A 21,572-nucleotide genomic window follows, 5' to 3' on the forward strand; every position below is an offset into this window, starting at 1 on the left:
AAGAAGTTTATAAAGACAGAACAACTGTAACCCATTTAATAAGTGTGATTTTTGTCCCAGGATTCCCCAAAAAAATGTTAGGAGGAGCATTTCAATTAAAATGAAGCTCGAAATCTGGACTTAGCATCAACCAAATTTAAACCACTGAACGGTGGGAAATTCAGCTCCATTCATAGTTTTTATCCAATGAGCTTCGAGGGGTAAATAAAACTTTGAGTCAAAATTGGGCTGGAAACATTAAAACGTACCACATTAAAGATGATGAGGTTATCAAAAAAGGCCCAGAGTGATTGTGAGGGAGAAAAACGTTTGCTTACCTCGCCCAGAGTCTCCTCTTCCTCCTCCTCCTCAAAATCCTCCTCATACTCTGGATTGTCTGCCATTTTGGCACTTTTTCACAAGTTCTACACAAAACAGAGGTTAGATTTTCATTCAGGCCGTCATTGTTTTTTTCTTTTCTTTTGTCTAGTAACACCCATGGGTTTGGGAGGTGTAGAAATAAACATTTGGCCACAAAAAATAGTCATCAAGTTTTTTTTAGAATGTTGAATCCAGTAAGGTTGCAAAACTGCAACAAAAAAAGACATGATGCGTGCGGTACAAATGCTTGTGTCTTTCTAACAGGTTGATTTCAACCAAGTGCTTTGCATACCAGCAAAAGGCTCCCACAGTATTCGCTGAGAGAAAACTTGCCATCCACTAGTTTTCAAACTGACTCCAACTTCGCCACTTGCTCCGGTCCTAAACAAAGTGATACAGTGTGAGAGAAATCATACAACATCAATGGCTATACAGAGACAAAGGCAGATTGGGAGGCTGAATGTGTAGTGATGGGCGCCTGGCTTTGAAGATGTGACTTAAAAACCCTCCCCCTTACATGCTATAACACAGATTTCCAAACTGTGGCTCCTGGCTGAAGGTTGCCAACAGCTGCCCAACTGTGCCTCAGCTATTTGACATGTAAGCTAATGCCACGGCCTGATTGGTTGACTGTGTTTAGCAAATGGAGATGCAATGCCATCTGAGGCTGCAGGTTAAATATAGGACGGCTTACTAACTACCTTTTTTAGAATTTGACTGCCTTCTCTTTAAAATATAAGAAATTCTTAATTGCAGTTGAGGAGATATTCAGTGAAACAGATGAACAAAATAGGTATAGACTGAGATTTCCAAGTGATGAGACCGCTCCCAAAGTTTAGAATACATCCAAGGCTTCCACCAACATTAGTCGGATCTTGAAGATTTTGGCTGGACTAGGTATTCCTTGAACGCGCAAAAAAGAAAAAGAGTTTCCTATACTTCTTACTCAGAGGGGGACACTCCTGAATCCAGGGGGTGGCAATAAAGACAAAGTATGTCCAAGAAGATGCAAAACCCTGCAGACTGTAGAAAAAGTGGATTTTTACAGCTTTAATCCTTTTCCTTTGCTTACCAGATATGTTTAAGTATAGAGGTCTCCCAAGCCACCAAATCCTCCCCAGCTTCCCTCCAGAGAAACGATGGGTGACGGACACCGGCTGCATTTTCTAGCCAGGTTATCACATGGCCTGCTCGGCCAATCACAGGGGGCCACTCTCAGGTTTCAGCATCTAAATATACATAGGTGATCATTTCAGAAAGATGCACCTGTTGAGGTTAATGCATCAGCTGTACAGTTATGAGGAAGCCGGCAGACAGAGCAGTTGGGCTGAAAGAACAACACAACAGAACCACCCACCAAGAACAGGCCCACTGACGTGATGGCGTCGACTGTCTTTCTGTTGTTTCATTTTGTGAAAGATCTTTTGTAAGCAGGTCTGACTGCAGGCCAAACCCTGTGGAGTCAAAGGAGTAAATTAAGGCCAAAAAAAAGAAAAGTTGTAATTAAAAAAATGTAAAAGTTAAAGCAACTTAGAAAATATTTTTCTAAAACTTTCTCTTGAAACAAAGATGAGTCCAAATGAATTTTCCCCTTTTAAGACATTTAGACCAATATAATTTGCAATGCTTTAACTGCACATGTTATAAACGGAAATAATACCCGCTTTGAAATGGTTCGTGTATTTATGATATACAAGTAAAAATCAAAGATTACAGGGACTTGATTTCTTTTTCATAGATAAGTTCTTTTTTTGTTTTTTTATGGCAGAAAAAGGGAAAAAAATAATAGCTGAAATTTTCCTATTTTCTGTGTCTTCTGAAAAATCTGCCATCTAGACCAGAAATATTGATGAGAAATATGAGCTCTAAATTCTCCATAATATTATGCAAAGCCTTTCAACTAGTCTACCAGGAGAAGGATGTAACCCAGCAAAAATGATGGACAGCAACAGGTGGGTGGAACCCCCTCCCACCCTTAACAGACAGTTGTAACATACCTTCATTCTATTGGACTCTCCGCTTGTTTGCATTAAAAGAAGCATCCTTACAATCAGCATCCCATCAAATTGCAAAATAAAAAAGCTTCTTTTTTTTTTAAACAAATAAATTTATAATTTTACAGCCGCCATATGTTTACTTACTTTGTGAAGTGATAATCTCCTGTGGCTTATCGCATCATATGCACTAGGAAGCAGCAACAGAGTTTTCCAGGCCAGGGTTTGCCCTGAACTTTAACAACATCCCGAAAAGTAAGATTGCCATAACTGTTTCTACATTTAATCTACAAGTCCAGGTCAAGACCAGATGCAAGGTGGAGTGTCCTAAAATTAAATCTTAAATTCAACATAACATTACTAAGAAAAGTAAAGAGTAGGCATCCAAATTACTGCATGAGCAAAAGTTTTAAAAAAAGTAACTTGTAAAAAAAACAAGTTGGACATATAAGATACTAGTTTAGAACTAGTAGAAAGCAGACAAAGAGATTTAGGAAATTATGTATTAACAGATATTTTACATAAAATGTTGAATTAACCGAGTTAAAAACAGCATCTTCTTGCTTAGTTTTTGTTTTTATAGCATTTCTGCTTAACCCTTGTGCTATCTTGTGGGGTCCAGATGACCCCACTCCCAGCGTTAATGTGCCTCAGAGGGGGTCATGTCTTGTGGGGACATCTGGACCCCACAAGACCTTTTTTCTTGATTTGTGATCTTCACTGGTGTCCATGGACTACATGAAATAAATCCTCTCCACCTTTATCCACCATTGTCATGGTAGGGAGAACACGTCAATGTAAGGGTGGGGTCATCTGGACCCAACAAGATAGCACCAGGGTTAAGTACATCTAAAATAAAATAAAAAGTTACTTTGTACTGCATTGTAAGTATTACAATAACTTCTGTGGTCTGGATTGCAATTCATGTCAATAATAATGATAATTTAGGATCTATTAAGTTTAAATCAACCATAAACTGTTGTTACTGCCTGCTGTACCTGGAAGTGTACAGAAGCACTGGAGTGTGAAGTCAGTGATAGTAGTCAGTCATTCATTGATCCAGAGGGTTCTGCTGATGTGGACTGCAGTGTTCTCCATGTGAACATCTCCCGACATAAAGACCAGCCTGGCACTGGCCTGGACCGAGCTTTGGCCGGCGTAATGCCCTGAACCTTTTTCTTCAATGATTTGTGAACCTCACTGGTGTCCATGGATTACATGAAATCCTCTCCACCTTTATCCACCTTTGTCATGGTAGGGAGAACACGTCAATGAAAGAAAGGGTGGGGTCATCTGGACCCCACAAGACAGCACAAGGGATAAGTAAAACAAATTATTGATGATCCATGTTATATTTTTACAGTATCACTGTCAAAACCATATTTTTAAATGAGTTGTTGGTTAATACTGATAAAATATTTAATATATAATAAGTTATTTTCCCTATAAATAACACACCACCACGCTTCTCTTATTTTTAGTTGGCAAAAGCATTTTTTGTGTTAAATAAAAGTTTGTTTGTTCCTCCACTTTTGTATTCCAAGCATTTAAACAAAAGATTGGCCGTCTGTCTCTGAGATTTTAAATGACCACCAGTCTCAATATCGACTATAACAAACAAAAAAGCAACAAAACAATATAGCCCACTTTACCTAAGCAAGAGTATAATTTGCCTTTATATATATATATATATATATATTTATATATATATATATTTATATATATATATATATATATATATATATATATATATATATATATATATATATATATATATTTATATATATATATATATATATATATATTTATATATATAAATAATATCTATTCTATCTATTCTAATAATATTATCTAATCTATTCAAGTAAAATGGAAGAATGGAAACCCGCTGAAGAGAATAGCTCATCGTTAAACCGTGCAAAACCCTGATACTGGAAAATATTCAAAGGCAGGTAGGTGTGTTAAAGCAGGGTAGGACTGAAAATAAAAAATCCGGCCATGGTTCCCAGAGAATCGGGAGTTGGGAAACACTGGGCTGGACCATTCCAGGACCTTGAAATGCTTGACATGTATTCAAGCTGGAAGATCCAGCTATGTTTCATCTTCAATGATTTTAGGTTTTTACCTCAAACCTGACCACAAATTACTTCATTCATCCTTCAATTATTATTAGTCATCCTGTATCCAATCCAGACAGCATGATGTTTCTACCCCCATGCTCAACAATGGGAATGGTGTTCTTGGAAGCAGCTCAGCATTCTTTCTCCTCCAAACACAGAGAGTTCCGTTTTGGTCTCTCAAGATCATTTGTAAATCACTAGGTAAGATCTTGCATGGATCCCTGGAGGAGGTGGAGACTGTAAGTGATCTTGCGTTCCTCAAATCTTCAAATAATCGCTCCAACAGTTGATCCTTTCTCATCAAGCTTATTTAGGATTGGTTCATTCCGGTCTTGTTCAGGTGAATAATCTTGTTCCTGGTGTCCTTTGATAGCTCTTTGGTCTTGGTGGAAAGGTTCCAGTTTGATTGGTTTAAGGTGTGGACAGGTGACATTTATACAGACAAGCAGTCCAAGAAGGTGACACTGGTACAGGCAACAAGTGGAGGATAGGATCCCTGAAGTAGTCACGGGTCTGCGAGGGACAGAACTCTGGCTTGTTTGCTTGTATGAGGGGAAATCCTTATTTTCTGCACCGTGATACAAATAAATTCTTTAACAATCAAACAATGTGATTTCCTGGATTACTGTTGTCCATTCCGTCTCTCAGTTCAAAGTGTGAAGACCTCTCCTGTTGCTCTAAATGGAAAAGCTTACAGAACTGATGACTCAAAAATAACTTTTTACCCCTTTGTATAGACTGAATTAAGTCTTCTTCAATGTAGCCACCAGAAAATAAATATATATGGTTAAGGTTTATGAACCAAAATGATTTAAAAACCCTCTCATGCTTTTAAACTAAGCCAGCAGCCTTTCTATTCTACATCCTTATAACTCCTTTAAAATCCCTCATATGCTGCTGCTTACAGTTAAACTGGTTTGTTTTGCTCTTCCCATCTTCCTCTGTTCTTCAGCATGCAGCTGCATGTCATGGTTTCTATAGAAAATGAAAGGCAATTAGTTCGGGTGACTTATTCTGTAAACATTTACCGGTAAGTAAAGCTACAGAAGAATCTAGCATGTTCTAGGACGATGTCCAAAAGAATTCATGACACAACGGAGTTCACCTGAAACAAATAAAAACACTTTATTTCAGCGGGTATTCATAGGAAGTGAAGTAAGAAGGGCTTGTTTTTAAATCATCGTTCAAGCATGTTTCAGTCACCAGTGGCCTCTGCTTCAGCATTCTGCAGCAGGCACCGCGTTTTAGGAGAATACTGGACTGTACACAAAAGGGGGGAATGCAATGAAAACCACCACAGCCAGTCCGGTAATACTGCAAGGCCACTGTGGACTACATCCACACACAGCTGAAGAATAAAATCCACGTCCAGTTCCAAGTCAATTTACTGATCTCTGTCTTCTTGCTGAGAAAGCCGTGCAGAAGTTGAACTTTAAATAGTTTCCGGCTCTTTGTTGTCCACTGTTCCGGTAAAAGTGTCATGGTTTCTTTTTCGTTGGTTTGTTTTGACTTCAAATGTCTTTTGAAAAATAAATTATTACGATAGAATAGAATATCCTGGGGTCTGCCCCAGACTGGAGAGGACCTCACCCTCCAGTCCCTCGTATGCGGATGCAGAAAAAGACAAACAAAACCGTCAAGCTCATCATCTGACGCGCAGTCGTGACATCATCCACTCCAGACCCTGGCACAACCTGGAGGTAAAAAGAGACGGAGAAAAAAAAAAAGGTGAAGATAAAAATAAAGATACACCAAGTCAGGACAAAAACTCAGCACTTCATTCAAATATAGTCAATGCCATGCATGTGGGGGTTAAGATGGAGCGGTAAATGGAGTTCTTACCCCTCCCCTGTAAGGGCGCAACAGGCCTGGATGTGCCACTGGTGGTCTTTGACGGAGGTAAGTTGGAGACTCTGAGAAATCTCCGCTACAGTCATACAGCCTTTCACATCCTGCTTGTTGGCAAAGATTAATAAGCCTGCTTTTCTTAAGTCCTGGAAAGAAAAGAAAAAAGGATAAAAGAATACAGTTTAAATGGATGACAACGTGATGAGAACACACAGGCACAAAAACATCCCGTTCATATTTACATACATTTGTACAATACATGTTCATCGAGTCAACAGCTCTTTATACAGCGTAGGGTTATTGATTCATTCAAACTTGGATCAGATTTGATATCAAAGTCTGCTCTTCTCTCAAAGGCTCATTTAGTCCAACTTAATGAAGATCTATAGCATCCAATAAAGACTTTCACAGACAAATACATTTATAGTAGACTGATCATTGTCGTTGTAACCTTACACGGCAAAATAAATACATAACTGTACATTTCCAAAAGCCTTTTTAGACATTGATCTGTGTTCTGCAGTGCAGTTTAAGAAAGCAGGTTTTCAACACAAATACAAGATAAAAAAGGGAGATTTATGAAGAATTCTGAGGGAACAGGACAGGAAATAGAAACTACGGTCCAATGATTAAACTAACATTTAAAAACTAGAAACTTCATTTAAAAGAGTTCATCTGGGATATGTTGACTTACTTCATGTGCAAGCATTCTGTAGAGTTCTTCTTTGGTCACAGAGATTCTTTCTCTGTCTGTGCTGTCAACCACAACAATTACAAACTAGACAACAAAGACAAAATCAGGTTGGTTAAAATTTCACTTTTTTTTTTTAATTTCTTGCAAACGTTTGAAAAGATTCTAGTAAAACCTAGGAACTACGTGGAGAGAATAATTCCAGCTTTCATCAGCAAAGTCTCATTATGTAAAAACAAACACAAGAGTACACAATAAAAAAAAGGTGTAACAAACAGTTGTGTTTCACATTAGAAGGGAGCCAGAGCAATGATTACCTCCGTGTTTGTGTAATATGTATTCCACGAAGACCTAAGGGACTCCTGACCCCCGATGTCCCACATGAGAAAATGGGTGTTGTTGACGACAATCTCTTCCACATTACTTCCTATTGTAGGGGAGGTGTGCACCACCTCATTCATTGAACTGCAAAACACACACACGCACATTACAAAAATAATCATAGCAAAGAAAAATAGCTTTTTTGCCCTTAGCTGTAAACTTATGAAACATATTTCAAATGCAAGGTGTGTTGCATGTAGAAACTTACAACTGGTACAGAATTGTAGTCTTGCCTGCATTATCCAGCCCCACAATAATTACTTTGTGCTCTGTGAAAGTAAAAAAGACGGAATTGAATGTGATGGTGACCAGTTGATGCTAACGTCATTTGCCTTATGTATTCATTTCTCTAAAAGCTGGGCAATATGCCTAAAAGATAGAATCTCAGATTTTTTTTAATACAAATTCAAGTTTAATCCTTTTTTTCCCTCCCTGCCTATGCTTTCTTGAACAAAAATTACAAATGACAGAATATATTTACCAAAAACTATTTTATTTTATCATCTCCTTTGGAAATTGGCTCCAACACAAAGTTTAACTAAATCCAAGCTGTCAAAATGTTTGCAGAACAATGCAGCAGATGTTTTGTGAGCTACCACTAGCTTGAGCATCTCATAAAGAGAAATACTAGAACGCACTGGGAAAAGCATTTTTGGTAGGATTAGCCTGGAAACGGATTTAGCTGCGTTTGGTTTGAGGCTCCAAGTTTGAAGACACTACCCCACAGAGACCAAAATCTCACCGGACTCACCGGAAAAGTTGACCTGTAGATTAAACAAAAAATCTACCAAACAAAGGATTTCACAAATAAAAACTGTCATCTAAGAAACTGATATTAGGTTAAATGCAAACAGAGAGGAAGTCACAACATAATGAAACATCAGATAAAACAGGTTTCTTTTGTAAGGAACTCCTGTATTGATTTCTACTCAGTCTTTGCTTCTGCTTTTGGTGTTTTCATGCTGTCTATGAAATGTTGATTTTCAATCCCAAATGAGTTGTTTGTGCTTTCTTAATAGAAAATACCCCATGAGAAAAGGGTTTCAGTCAGTCAACTGTAGTCTGAACCAACTGGAAAGTCTAAAGCTGCTGAGAAAACGAGAACAGATTCACTAAAGGGGAGCGGATTGACAGAAGAAGCACTTTATTCCTAATTCTGCCTCCAGTTGATCCATTTTTACATGAGATCAGAACTAAAACTGCCTAAAAACATGACCATGTGTCGGATTGTTGCCACTAACAGTAAAGATGCAGTGCTCTCGCGGGGGGGGGGGGGGGGGGGGGGGGGCTTTTTTTAAGTTCAATGCCGTCTCTGTCCTATTGATACATTTCTAAAGGCTGAATGAAATCTGCACACCATAAAGCAAACATGAACTGGCTTTAGCCAATAAAAGATTTGTTGATAAGTTGACAAAAGATGAACATCTGTTTAAGCAAATTATCAAAAAAGTAAAGTCGAGAATAATTTAAGTTGTGTTGACTCTTCTTTAAATTAAACTGTTGCAGTCAAATTGAAATGATGTTTTCGGCTGTTTTGCTATTTGTTCATAAGTTCATTTGATTAAGTAATATCGCCATCCCAATATGTATCATTAATATAGCAGCCCTACTCAGAAATGCAATTTTTAAGTTAATTTTCATTTTATTTGTGCTCCGTCATAAGAAAAATGGCACAAGAACATGTTAAAAACCCCAAAAATGCCAATTTTATTGTAGTGCATCTTTAACTTGAGGCCTTGCTTTTCCCACAGACATAAAGAAAACATTGGAAAGGTCAAACTTTAAAGAAATATATCAATTTCACTGAGAGACAGAGCTTATCGCTACCTTTACTAATAAAGTCCCACTTGTTGTCACACACCTTGTTGTCGGACAGTTGTTGTTTTTCATGTTTTTACAGTGAGCTGCAGTCAAAGCCAAGCTTGGAACTCCCCCTTAAAGCTGTGTGGGGGGAACTGGTTCTGAAGTGGATTTAAACCTACAACCTCTCAACTACAGTCCAAAACATCAGCATCTTTCACACAAGAAAAGGTAAACAGCTACTTACAAACAATGTTTATGGTTGGAAAAAGTACTTTTATATTTGGAGAAGGTGTATTCCGTTTCCTGTTACGGGTGTCACTAACACTAGAACTGAAACATTAATAAAAGAAAGTGAAAAGTGGAAAGAAAGTTGAAAGAAAAAGCAAACACAATCAAGTCTAATCAAGGTAAAAATAAAAGCTGCCTAATGTTCCAAGTTCACTCTAAAGATTGAATTGCTGTAAACGGCTATTTTTACTTCCAACAAAGGGGAGATGTGGTGCAGCACGCAGATGTCTCACTATATTAACAAAACTGCAACTGAAATATGGAAAAACAAGTCATGTGAACAAAAATAAGGTCACGCAGGTGCAAGTTTAGAAGATGGCTTGAAGAAAACAGTAGTGTGAGCTGGATCATGCATTCTGCCATCATTACAAGACTCACTTCAACGAAAATAATGTTTTTTCCTGTAGATCTTTTCTCATGATATGTCTAAAGAAAGGCTGATGTTATTCTCATGTATTTACGTGGGAGCAGCACAAAATGTGACCAAAGTTCCTGTTGGCCCCACGTAATGCACATTGCTGCATCGCCCACATATATTTTAAGTGTCCAAGTTTGCATTTTGTGGTTAAATTAAACTTAAATTCCCATTAGCGCAGCTAGGTGTGTCAAAAGTGTTCTCCGCATTTGATCCATGGAGAGGCGGGGAGCAGCAGACGCAGCCGTGATCAGGAACTATTTGGTGGTTTAACCCAAACCGTAACCCGTAACCCGTAATCCTAACCTTAACCCTTCCGCTAGGTCTGTGCTGCTGAGAAAAGAGTTCAGGGCTGGCCGCACGCATTTTAAAAAAGTATGTGTGGCCAGGCACCTTCATAAAGAAAACGAGTGTGTTTGTTCAAATTGCTGTGAGTCAGCAGCAGATGCAAAAAAAGCCTTTGGAAAAAGCTTGTAGGTGTGATGTAGAAGCTACTATGGCGAGTCTCAAGCTCCCAGCTCTGCTCTATTCTGATGCATTTGTAGACAAATAGGTCCATGTGCGTCTTTGTTTTTCTCATCCGATCTGGAATCTGGATCAAAACTGTACGGCTGGATGGCTCCATTTTTTCCCCTCAATTATTCTACATTTATTTGAACAACATTATATACTGTTTTGTATTTAGATAGAGAGATAGATAGAACCAGTCTATCCTCGAGATAGCTCACCTTTTTTTTTCAGCAGTAATGTTAGGTTGGTGGTGTGAGTAAGCTAGCAGGAGAGGCTGTTAACAGATGGATATCAGGGAGTAAGGGCGGGCTCACTCCGAGCCAACAGTCCCGCCCATAACTCAGAGGTGAACTTCTAATGAACTCTTGCTGTTCTGCAGAAACTATGTCCTAGGAAACGACAGGTTTTTTCATTTGAGCTAAAAAAATAAATAAAAATAAACGGCATCATCACAATTGAAAGACCACTGGGAATGCTTTGAAGATTGATCAAAAGAGGACCGGAGTGGGACTTTAACCCTTGTGCTATCTTATGGGGTCCAGATAACCCCCCTCCCAACGTGCGTCTAAGGCAAAACATTACTAAGGAAAGTAAAGAGCAGTCATCCAAATAACTGTATGAGCAAGAGTAAAAAAAAAAAGTAACTTTTCAATAAAAAAGTGAATTAGAGCAAAAACTAGTTAAATAAGGCAAAAAAAAAACCAATTTAGGACATTATGTATTACCATATGCTTAAATAAAATGTTGAATTAACTGAATTAAAAACACCTCCACCTCCAAGGCACATTAACGTTGGGAGCGGGGTCATCTGGACCCCACAATACAGTGCGCTGAACTTTTTTATTCTTCAATGATTTGTGATCTTCACTGGTGTCCATGGATTACATGAAATCTTTCCACCTTTATCCACCTTTGTCATGGTAGGGAGAACACGTCAATGTTAAGGGTGGGGTCATCTGGACCCCACAAGACGGCACAAGGGTTAAGTACGTCTAAAAAAAAAAATATGTTACTTTGCACTGCATTGTAAGTATTACAATAACTTCTGTGGTCTGGATTGCAATTCATGTCAACAATAATGATAATTTAGGATCTATAAAGTTCAAATCAACCATAAACTGTTGTTACTGCCTGCTGTACCTGGAAGTGTACAGAAGCACTGGAGTGTGAAGTCAGTGATAGTAGTCAGTCATTCATTGATCCAGAGGGTTCTGCTGATGTGGACTGCAGTGTTCTCCATGTGAACATCTCCCGACATAAAAACCAGCCTGGCACTGGCCTGGACCGAGCTTTGGACGGCGGGACTCGTGTTTCTATGACCTGCTTTACTGATTCAAGATCACCTGACGTGGTTTCACTTACGTGGAGCTCGAACCTGACAACCATGAATAACCAAACGCAAGCTGGACTCATAAAAGTTAGTGGAACAATACATCATCATCTGCGGCGACGTGATTAAACAGAAACCGACACACACATTTATTTGACCTGAAGTCTTCGCTGACACACAACAACCCTGCTGTTAAAATGACAAAGGATCCGAGCTCGAAGGCTAATTAGATGGGTGAACGAACAAGATCATCGGGCCTCCAAATAGAACCAACGAGTCCAAGAACCTCGTCTCCCCCCCCCCCGACGAAACCATGCTTACCTTGGTGATTAAAAAGCCTCCACAGCTTTGTGAAGAGTATCCCCATGGCTGACGGCGACGCTTGTTGAGTCCAGCTTGTAAAGCACCCCGGTAACTTAGCTAACTAGCGTAAATGATTGCAGTGCTGATGTCAACTTCACCTCAGTAAGCTAGCAGGCTAACTACACCGACAAAGGACAGTTAAATAGCTCGAGCAAAGCTGTCATGATGATTATGCGCCAAGCTTACAGCCCTGCATGGCCTGAAAACCTGTCATGTACAACACTGACGGCTAATGTTGCTACAGAAAGAAACGGAAGATACACGCTAACCACCGTTGCTAAGTGGTTGATATCAGCTGGCTGTTCTGAAGTGCGCTTGGTTGTCAACCTTGCGCATGCGTACTACGGCAACTACTGTTCAATTCAGATAAATATAATATAATATAATATAATATAATATAATATAATATAATATAATATAATATAATATAATATAATTAATATAATATAATATAACATAACATAACATAACATAACATAACATAACATAACATAACATAACATAACATAACATAATATAATATAATATAATATAATATAATATAATATAATATAATATAATATAATATAATATAATATAATATAATATACACAAAAATAAACAGTCCTTCAGTTCTTAACACTAGTGCACACAGGATAAGAAATATGGATAAACCTTTAATGCTTGTTTTTGGAAAAAAAATGCTGCAAGAACCAGGATTAATTTAAATTTATTTTAGATTCCAGCTGACAGTGCACACAAATTGTCCATCAATGCATTTTTTCCTTACAGGCAGTATTCAGATCTGTAGATCAGTGCTCAACACACAAAAAATGATTTGTCTGAAAAAAACAATTATGCCATTTCTTCTCCAGAAGAATAAAAAAAACTGTCATTTTACATTAATAAATGATCCGAAATCTTAATTTTAATAATAGCTCATTTCATCATAAATTCATACAATCAAACAGCTAAAATACAAATAAAAGTTTGGGAATTTAATGATAGTAGCAGGAAAAAGTCACTGTGAGCATAGCAGTTCAGTCCTGTGCAGGTGCTTTGTTTTATTGTAATTTTTACATTTATCTAGAGCAATATCGTGACGGCTGATGCTAAAAATAAAAAGAATGGACGCGACTGATTGGTTGCTACTCCATGAAAGTATTTCTGCATTTCATTAATTCATGGACTCCTTAAAAATAAAGAAAATATTTGATCATGGTTCTTTTTTTTTTTAATTAATGCCTCAGTAAGATTTTAAAACGAATGAGTGCATTTAAATTTGATATAATAACATGGAAACTCAGAGAAAATAACATTGATTTTCTTACATTGTTTTAACAATATATACACATGGAAGCCCTCAATATAAATTCTACACTAAAATTGCAACTCTGTCAATTTTATGACGTCCAACTAAATCCACAGCCAAAACAGTGGTTATTTTATGCACTGCATGTGAAAATCACACTTTGCATGATGATTCAGATATTCTCTTTTACCTTCAGTTTTGGTAAACGATAATAAAACAAATTTTCTTTCCCTAAAAAGGCATTACTTATAACCACATTTCCATCAAATAGATGAAAACATAAACGCTACACTTCCAGGTCACAATGACCTCTCATTCCTGAGGTTAGGATATGGAAATGTTTAATATATGCACAACGTTTTCTATTATACACAACAAAAACAAAATATGTGAAGTTTACTGCATTGGTCCTGAATAACATTTAAAAAAAAAATCTAAATCTAACATTTAGGATTAGGCTGTGCCACAGATTTGATTTTGCTTACATAAAACACAATAGCATACAAACTTGAAATGGATAATCGATGCATTATATTTTCCTTCCTCACTTCCTGAACTTGTTTTGTGCTGATCATCTGTCTGTTGCTAGCTTTAGTCAGACAGTGATCTGTTAATACAGCCCTACCCGCATGCTACAGTGAAAGCTGAGCTATTCGGATGGTCCGGAAAAAGTCAACATCCCGCGCTTTCACTTGTTGGATCACTTGAATTACAAGCCATTTCTAGAACATGTTTAACAATGTTTGACTTTAGCTTTCCCTTTAAAACATCTATTCTGCTTTTGTGCTACTTTCATATCCAGATCCTTGGTGATGCCAAAGCAAAGGCAGGATTCATGAGCAAATGTCCCTTTGCCAAATGCCAAGGCCAAGGGGGATATGAGGTACTACATAAAAATAAGAGATTGTTACATTTTACGTGAGTCTAGTGGAACTATTGAGTTAAAGTGGCAAATGCTGCCTGCTTTCGTGCTGGACGATCACAGGCAGAGAGGCCTACAGCGTGTCAACAACAGGATCCAACTCAAACCCGGTGCCTGGTGTCTTGGCAGAATCCCCCTGGGGATCCTCGGGTTCGGTGCGGCTTGTAGGAGTCCTGATAGGGGTCCTGGTAGTCCTCTTCCACTAGAGGAGAGTGGTCCCTGCTGTGCTGCGTGTCCGAGGACAGGCGGTTGCGATTCTTCCGTGCCCGTTCATTTTGACAGTTCTCGTCTGCGGGCATCAGGCTGCGACACTCAACCGAATTCTCCGTCGTTGTGTTGTTGCTGTTTCGGTTTCTTTGGGCCTGTTTTGACACAGGATGTTTGGAACTAAATATGAAAACTTGACAAAGAGGTCAAATATGTCTACAGCAAAATGGAAAATCTAAAAATAACCGATTATACTTTGAATGATTGAACATTGGCTTTACAGGATATAGCATTTAAAAGACTTAACTTTGATCAAATAAAAAAATATACATTTGTCTGTCTAGCGGTCATACACCCATGCAAACGGTGTCATTAGCAGCTGAGAGACTAATAGTGAATGCACAGCTCCAAAGTTTCAATTTGAAGGTACGCAATGATGAGAAAAGATGAATAGCAGACTGAGGTAAGTTGCCTGCAATACTAAGGAGAGCCTTTCTGAAAAAATAATGAGCAAAAAATGCAAAAGAGCAGATCTTAGCTCCTTATTAGAAGCAAAAGTGGCTGTAAAATCTACAAGACAGCAGTGATCAACCAGATGACTAGTTTTTAAAAGCTTGTATCAGAATCAATACAAGAAAGCAGAGGAGAGCCTTGAAAAACAAGCAAGTATTGCTTTATATATTATTTTAATGAACAACAAAATGCTATCTAATGAATGAGATGTTTTTTGGTGAAAACATTGCTTGCTTGTAGCATTTAAGGTGCCAAGATGGTCGATGAACATGCAAGCTTTCTCCTTCAATCCTAGAGTATTTCATGTCAGAACATGTCTCATCAGAAGGTGTCTTGTTTTGCTGTTTAATGATAGACCAACGTTCCAAAGCTGTGTGTAGAAATCAGTTATAGCCTTTGACTCAGGTCAAGGTCAACACCTCAACCAGGATCAGACTTTCCTACTTTCCCTTTCAGCTTAATTTGTTGTCGCTAGAATTGCTTGTGGGCTTCCCATCATGTCGCATAAACAAGCTTCAGTGAGGCACGTCTGCCTGATGGTTACTTCTCTGTCTCTTTGGTATACAGAGCATATTGTGGGGGAATCATTAGACTTACTTGTTCGCAGGTTTGTCTAAGGTGTTTACAGTGGTAAGCTGTGTTAATTCTTGATCTATTCAGTTATTCACGGAGCTGTGTGTTTTGACCAAACATTTCCACTGTGGACCAAAAGATCTTGTTCCAGAATCTGACGCAACTTCTCTAGCTTGAGCTGGGAGGAGACTTTCTCCTAAAGCAAACATCTAAAGCAAAGTTAATGTATGCAGGATTTTCTTTTTTCTCATGTTAACCATCGTTATCTCTAACATTTGAGTTTAGCTCTTGAGGGAACAGGGAGTTGTTTTTCAGGTTGATGCCTGTATTTTATGATGGTCCAAACTCTAGACTTTGCTATATGTGAATAAAGGCTCTGAGCTTAAAGTTGTCTTTTATTTGTTTCTACTCTAATGAAGGGTGAGTATTTCTTTTGTCTTGTAGGCTACCAAATATGAATTGCTAGAAACCTAGTGCACTTGTTGAATTCAGTTTAGATTTATTTATTTATTAAAGACATTCTGTAACATGTTATCTTTTGCCATTGGTCAGAAGTTATATATTGTTAAACATATCTCTTGGTTGTAGAACATCTTTTGAATATTTTTCTCATACAATTGTCCCTGGCTGTTCACCCTTTTTGATGCAATTGTGCATGTTTGTCTGTTTTTTTTTTAACAACAAATTGTGTTCTCCATCCTGATTAGCTGTAGACCAATGTCGCCAATTTCCTCCTTTCCGTGTCTCCTGTACGGAATGCGTTTTCCAAATCTACATGACTCTTCAATCATGACCACTACTGCATTTATTTTTCAATGAAAGTTTGACCGTTGAGAGTTTTCAAACAAGGGATAATAGTGTGAAAGTGCTCATGTCTGTCTGAGAAAAGTGTATAAAGTGTGCAGTGAGGAGTTTACAACCTTAAACATCTATTGTTATTGTAAGAAATAAAGATGACTTCTTTGCAGATTTAGGGGATTCCGGGTTATCTTTAGAACCCAACTCCTGCGATTAAGAAAGACTACCGGTACTTTATACATGCAATTTTCAATAAAAAATGAAAGCAACTCTTTTATATAACATATCATATATTTACCAATGTATATAATGTAAGTGATCACATTTTAGAATGAATAAGAAAAAGGGAAAGGGAAGACATTTTAACTACAACTCAGAAAGTTCACCTGTATGGCAGCAGGATATGGGGAGAGAGCCGTGGAGCCTAGATTGCGTCCCAGCAGTGGGTTGAGTGGCGTGCTAAGTGACGTGTGAGTGGCACGCCAATATGCCTCCAGGTATTCAGCCAAGTGTTCACAGGCGTCTTCCAGCTGGTTTTCATCCAAGATGATGTCAAACATTTCCTGAGGTGAGAAATGAGAACAGGATGGGTGCATCTGAAGTGTCTTTAAAGTTTTGTCAGACAATAAAGTGGGGCTTGAGGGTTATTTACAGATGGACACTGTGCAAGCTTTTCTGCAGCAACCAGCTGTACGTTCAAGTGTTTGCTCTGAGATTTTCCTCTTGATTTGATCAACCTCTGCAGGACCTGCAGAACAAGATCATAAAGAAAATCTATCTTCTGTAGTAAATGCAATTTATTTGAAAAAATGAAAACAGTATTTTTACTTTAAGAAAACAAATGACAACAAGAAGAAGTAAGAAGTTACTGGCAAATCAAGTTTAACTCTTGTCTTATTCAAATTTGAGGTCTAATTTAGTTTAAAACACACTGAAATTGAATTCCTTTATAGTCCAATGATATCTGTGTTTTTTTTTAAATTATTGTTGGATTGGAGTTGGTTTATTTCAAGCATTTAAAACAAAAAAAGAGAACAAACAAAATAACTATATATCTCTGCATAGATATATAAAACTAGATTTGATTGGAAACATTCATTACAGTGCCAAGAAATTTCAGCTATGGCCTCTTCTGAATGTTTCTTGTCCGTAGCCTCAACAACTTCTGCGTTTTTGTCATTCCTTTCCACTGTATTCTTCAAAAATGTTATTGTTCTTTCCAGATAATGAAGCATAATCCAGTACATTCAAACATAGAGCTATTCTTCTAGTTGGCTCGCCGTAGTCTTACCTTGGGAGAGGACACTTTCACGTGGACAATAATGGGTGCCAGAGAAGTCTTGATAAGCTGTGCTGGGTGGTTAATGGTGTCTGCGTCTAGAACCACAAGCTGTAAGGATCTGGCCAGCTCAAATATTCTCTCTATTTCACTCTGGACCTCCGCTACAAATAAATAATAATGTGTAGCAAAGCAGATATTACCAACTAAAAGAAAAAGGATGGTCAAACATAGAATTGACATGGACACCAACAAGACATGCGCATCATTGAGTGAGACGGTTCCTCTAGATTTACCATGGTTGGAGCGGGTGTTGGATCGCTCAATGATGGCCCTCTTACTGGGGTTGTTAAGTACTGACCTCTTGGCCAATGATATGTCAGCTGTTACCCTTGTGATGGATATCCTATCCAATGCAAAACGTGCAGGTTAGAAAAACCTGGCGGGCAGCAGGATAATGAAAGCCGCGGCTTTGCTGTCAGTGCTCACCTCCCATCAAATCTGTGCTTGAGGAAGTCAAACAGTGCTTTCTGCATCATATCTGTCACCTGCAGCGGTGAATGGAAGAAGAGGAGGAGGAGGAAGACAAGAATCCACATGAACGTTGTGCAATTGAAGTCAAAAGGCAAGGGATTTCAGTGGAAGTACCTTCAGAGGCACCTTTTTACTCATACTGATTCCGCTGTGCTGCAGCGTCTAAGAGAAACCCCTTTTCACTCAGATGCCGCCCCCTCAGCCTGCTGCTGAGCCAGATCTGTGCATTACACACTTGACCGAGCTTTTCTCAAAGCTGTGCATGGTGGTTTTGAATATGGGCTACAGCACAGCGTCTTCAAAAACACAGGTGGTGAATTGGTTTCCTTTTAGACACTAAATCGTTTCAACAGAAAATTTAAACCGATATGCACGCTCCTTGCATTGAGCTAAAATTCACAAAACTAACACACACATGAGATTAATTGTTTAGTGATTTTGTATGATGTTGGGTGTTCAGTGAACCAAGCGTGCAGCTTTGATCTATAATTTCCTCTCTGGGTTTTTTGTTGTTGTAAAATGTTTTCTTTCTTGTAAAACACGTACAAAAAGAATTTTTTAAAGTTAATTTTGATTTTTTTTTTTAAATCCTAATTTAATGAGCCACAACATGCTTCTCTTAAAATAGAGAAATCTCTTTCAAGTAGATCTAAACCATGCTAACAACCCCCACCCCCACCTACATATTACGCACACAGCATCAGAATTTGTCTATTCAGGAAATGAATTTTATTGTTTTCATCGAAATTGCTAATTTTATCAGCAAATTAAAAAAAAAACATTTTAACAGATTTTTTTTTATGATTATTGGAAACTGGATGTTATTTTCATTTATTGTAATATAAAAGTTTTTACCAAGATTTTCAATCCTTTAAGAAGAAATGATGGATAAATACCTTCCTTTACTTTTGTAAAAATGTACATTTTGGTGTATATGTAAATAATCTTAGACCTTCTTTAAGAATTGGCAGCTGTGCCACCCTGCACACAATCTTTACTGAGAGCCTTTGCTCTTTGGAGTCTTTACTTTCTGTCGCATCATTAGCAAGGAGAGTCGTTTCACCCAAAAACTTCCTGTCATGAACGTTTAGAGTCTCTAAAAATACAGTCCACTCATCTTCTTCCAGAGCCTTTGGTTCAGTACACATTATTCTGCCTTTCTAATTTCGAACCGTGTTCCACTTTTTCAATCTGATGCAGTTTACCCAGAAGGTTGTTACCACGGCAACAGCAGCACGAGAGGCAAGGACTGCGATTCCATGACAACTGACTTCAGAGCTCCCACCACCTCCTTGGCCTCCTTCATTGTTTGCTCTGCTGCTGCAACTGATCATCAATTAGTCGGATGGTTTTGGTGGCGAACTTAAGAAATCTATCAGTATAAAGATTCGATGATGTGGTTTCATCATCCACTGATGATGGAAGCAATTGGCCAGAGAGTGCATTCCTAGCTCGAGAAAACGGCACAGAGATACCAACTTTTCTCCCTTGTCACTACAGAACCAGGGATTTCCTTTCCAAATGCATGGATAATATAAACATACACTAAATCCTTCTGCCAATGGCCCATAAGGAGGTACAGTATTTGAATATTTTACAGTAAAATGTCCCTCTATATGCAAAAGACTACAGAGAATACTTCTTTGAGAAATACATAAAAGCACAGCCCACTGTGAATTTGTTTTTTGGCCGAGAGATAAAAGGTTGCACTATATGATGAGAAAATCATGACTGTGAATGAGTCAAACAACTACCTCATAGCCTTTGAGGGACGGTCCCACCAGGACAACGGGTCTCATGGAGGGAACCACGTCGTACGGAGGGACATGCTCGGCCTGAAGGGGTGAAAGCACACAGCTAAAGTCAAACAGTGATGTCTGATAAGAAACTTCTAAATTCTCTTTTTAACCAAGCTATCTCATTCATCTAAATGTTGGAACAAATGTTTGATAATACTAAAGTTTAAAATATGTTACTTGAATATATATCCTCAAACAAGGAGGTGTATTTTCTAAAGCTGGACAAAAGATAAAATAATATCCTAGAGTCCATCTTGACATCAGACTGGACTGTAAACACATCATTTGTTTAAAATGTTTACAAAAAAAAGGACAGAACAGATTCCCCCTGTTTTAGATAACTCAAATCCTTTAATGTTTGTATTGAGATGCTGCTTCTGGTTCTTGATCCATCAGTTGTAGAAAATGCTCTTTTTCTTTTTTTAAGAACTGTTTGTTGGGAAAGCAATTTGACTTTGATAGACAGTAGCAGACTGGAACATTTACCAGAAAGAGTGTTTCTGTAGTGGGTGTGAGAGTGGACTCCAGTGGGGGAATTGCTGAGTGGAGGAGGAGGAGTGTGATCCAGACCAACCTCAACAACAGCAGGCATCCCTTCCATGAGACAATGCGTGTTCAGAGAAGTAGCCACAGTGACAACTCTTCCCTCTGCACTGCAAACCTACGTTCTCACCAATGTGCCACCAATGTGTAGCTACGCAAGTTTTTGGGCTGTGCGTTCAAAAGGGCATGGCCACAGAATGGGCCACGCCCTTTTGTGGTTCCATGACTTAGAGCTTCAGGAATGTGCTTATTCCTGTTGTCATTAAACTACACGAGAACTCTTGGTAACATACACTTCACCCCTATTTCCAAGAAAATTTTTACTTTTTATTTATTTATTTTTAGAAAATAACTCTTTGGGACTTTCTAAATTCTGTGTTTTGCCACTAGATCCTTTAGTTTCCTCTAAAGGGGGATGAATAAAATACAGTATGTTTGTTTCTCTGTTATTGACGTTTGCAACAATGTTCCAGAAAAGTTTCAGATATTTTATCCATTTTATTTTGTTGACTAATTGTCCATAACTTACTTAGCACCATGTCAACTAAATATCGTTCAGTAGCACTGCATATTTTTATAAAACATGAACGGTACTCACCACTTTCTGTTTCTGTTTTCCTGAAAAATAAGATTAGCTGTGTTAGTGCATACAGGCAATATGTTTCAAAATGCTGTGGAACTATTACACCTACCTGCAGAGTTTGGGTTTGGTTTAAAAGTACCAGACACCATATCTCCCAGACTGGATGAGGAATTTCCGCTGGATTTACTGCTGGATTTATAAAAGAAAAGAAAAAGATAAAAATAAAATCCACATATTTCTTTGAAAAAAAAAAAATTCAAAAATGTTATCATCTAAATTTCTGGTAAATAGGTCTAATTATGCCCTCATACAAAAAGTCTTAGTTTTTTGCTTATATTTATTCCACAGATGCAAGTGATAGATCTTAAGTAGTTCAAACTGTTTTAATGGTATTTCAGTATTAAATGAACACTCACTGGCCACTTTA

The 21,572-nt window shown here is 38.0% G+C and overlaps 3 protein-coding genes across 29 annotated transcripts in view; all 3 read right to left on the reverse strand.

Annotated features, from left to right (window-relative positions):
• Positions 1–1,517, reverse strand: part of neb (nebulin) — a 61,354-nt gene extending 59,837 nt beyond the window's left edge. For all 25 annotated transcript variants that reach the window (XM_023951055.1, XM_023951076.1, XM_023951075.1 and 22 more), the window contains exons 1-3: positions 1,433–1,517; positions 653–741; positions 318–404 (exon numbers count right to left, since the gene is read on the reverse strand). In XM_023951055.1, coding sequence (XP_023806823.1) covers positions 318–383 — 66 coding nt within the window. In that variant the 5' untranslated portion in view covers positions 384–404; positions 653–741; positions 1,433–1,517. The remainder of the gene's footprint in view (positions 1–317; positions 405–652; positions 742–1,432) is intronic.
• A 4,057-nt stretch (positions 1,518–5,574) lies between these two features.
• Positions 5,575–12,439, reverse strand: arl5a (ADP ribosylation factor like GTPase 5A). The gene is made up of 6 exons (XM_023951027.1): positions 12,062–12,439; positions 7,603–7,663; positions 7,331–7,478; positions 7,017–7,100; positions 6,317–6,468; positions 5,575–6,168 (listed from the first exon to the last, which is right to left on the reverse strand). Exons 1-6 carry the CDS (start codon positions 12,105–12,107, stop codon positions 6,120–6,122), a joined length of 540 nt encoding a protein of 179 aa, XP_023806795.1. The 5' UTR covers positions 12,108–12,439; the 3' UTR covers positions 5,575–6,119.
• A 357-nt stretch (positions 12,440–12,796) lies between these two features.
• Positions 12,797–21,572, reverse strand: part of cacnb4 (calcium voltage-gated channel auxiliary subunit beta 4) — a 36,130-nt gene continuing 27,354 nt past the window's right edge. For 2 of the 3 annotated variants that reach the window (XM_023950742.1, XM_023950744.1), the window contains 9 exons: positions 21,255–21,334; positions 21,161–21,180; positions 19,975–20,055; positions 18,176–18,234; positions 17,983–18,092; positions 17,699–17,850; positions 17,060–17,155; positions 16,794–16,970; positions 12,797–14,678 (listed from right to left, as the gene is read on the reverse strand). In XM_023950742.1, coding sequence (XP_023806510.1) covers positions 14,418–14,678; positions 16,794–16,970; positions 17,060–17,155; positions 17,699–17,850; positions 17,983–18,092; positions 18,176–18,234; positions 19,975–20,055; positions 21,161–21,180; positions 21,255–21,334 — 1,036 coding nt within the window. In that variant the 3' untranslated portion in view covers positions 12,797–14,417. The remainder of the gene's footprint in view (positions 14,679–16,793; positions 16,971–17,059; positions 17,156–17,698; positions 17,851–17,982; positions 18,093–18,175; positions 18,235–19,974; positions 20,056–21,160; positions 21,181–21,254; positions 21,335–21,572) is intronic. The other variant, XM_023950743.1, reaches the window with a different exon arrangement.

This window comes from Oryzias latipes, chromosome 21 (genome assembly GCF_002234675.1).
Source record: "Oryzias latipes chromosome 21, ASM223467v1".
NCBI classification, from domain to species: Eukaryota; Metazoa; Chordata; class Actinopteri; order Beloniformes; family Adrianichthyidae; genus Oryzias; species Oryzias latipes.

Excerpts from the sequence above, each read along its gene's own strand:
- arl5a (XM_023951027.1), bottom strand. The coding sequence starts at position 12,107 with ATGGGGATACTCTTCACAAAGCTGTGGAGGCTTTTTAATCACCAAG. Across the intron at positions 7,664-12,061 it reads GAGGCTTTTTAATCACCAAG|AGCACAAAGTAATTATTGTG; the intron begins GTAAGCATGGTT and ends TTACTTTCACAG. Across the intron at positions 7,479-7,602 it reads ACTACAATTCTGTACCAGTT|TTCAATGAATGAGGTGGTGC; the intron begins GTAAGTTTCTAC and ends TGTGTTTTGCAG.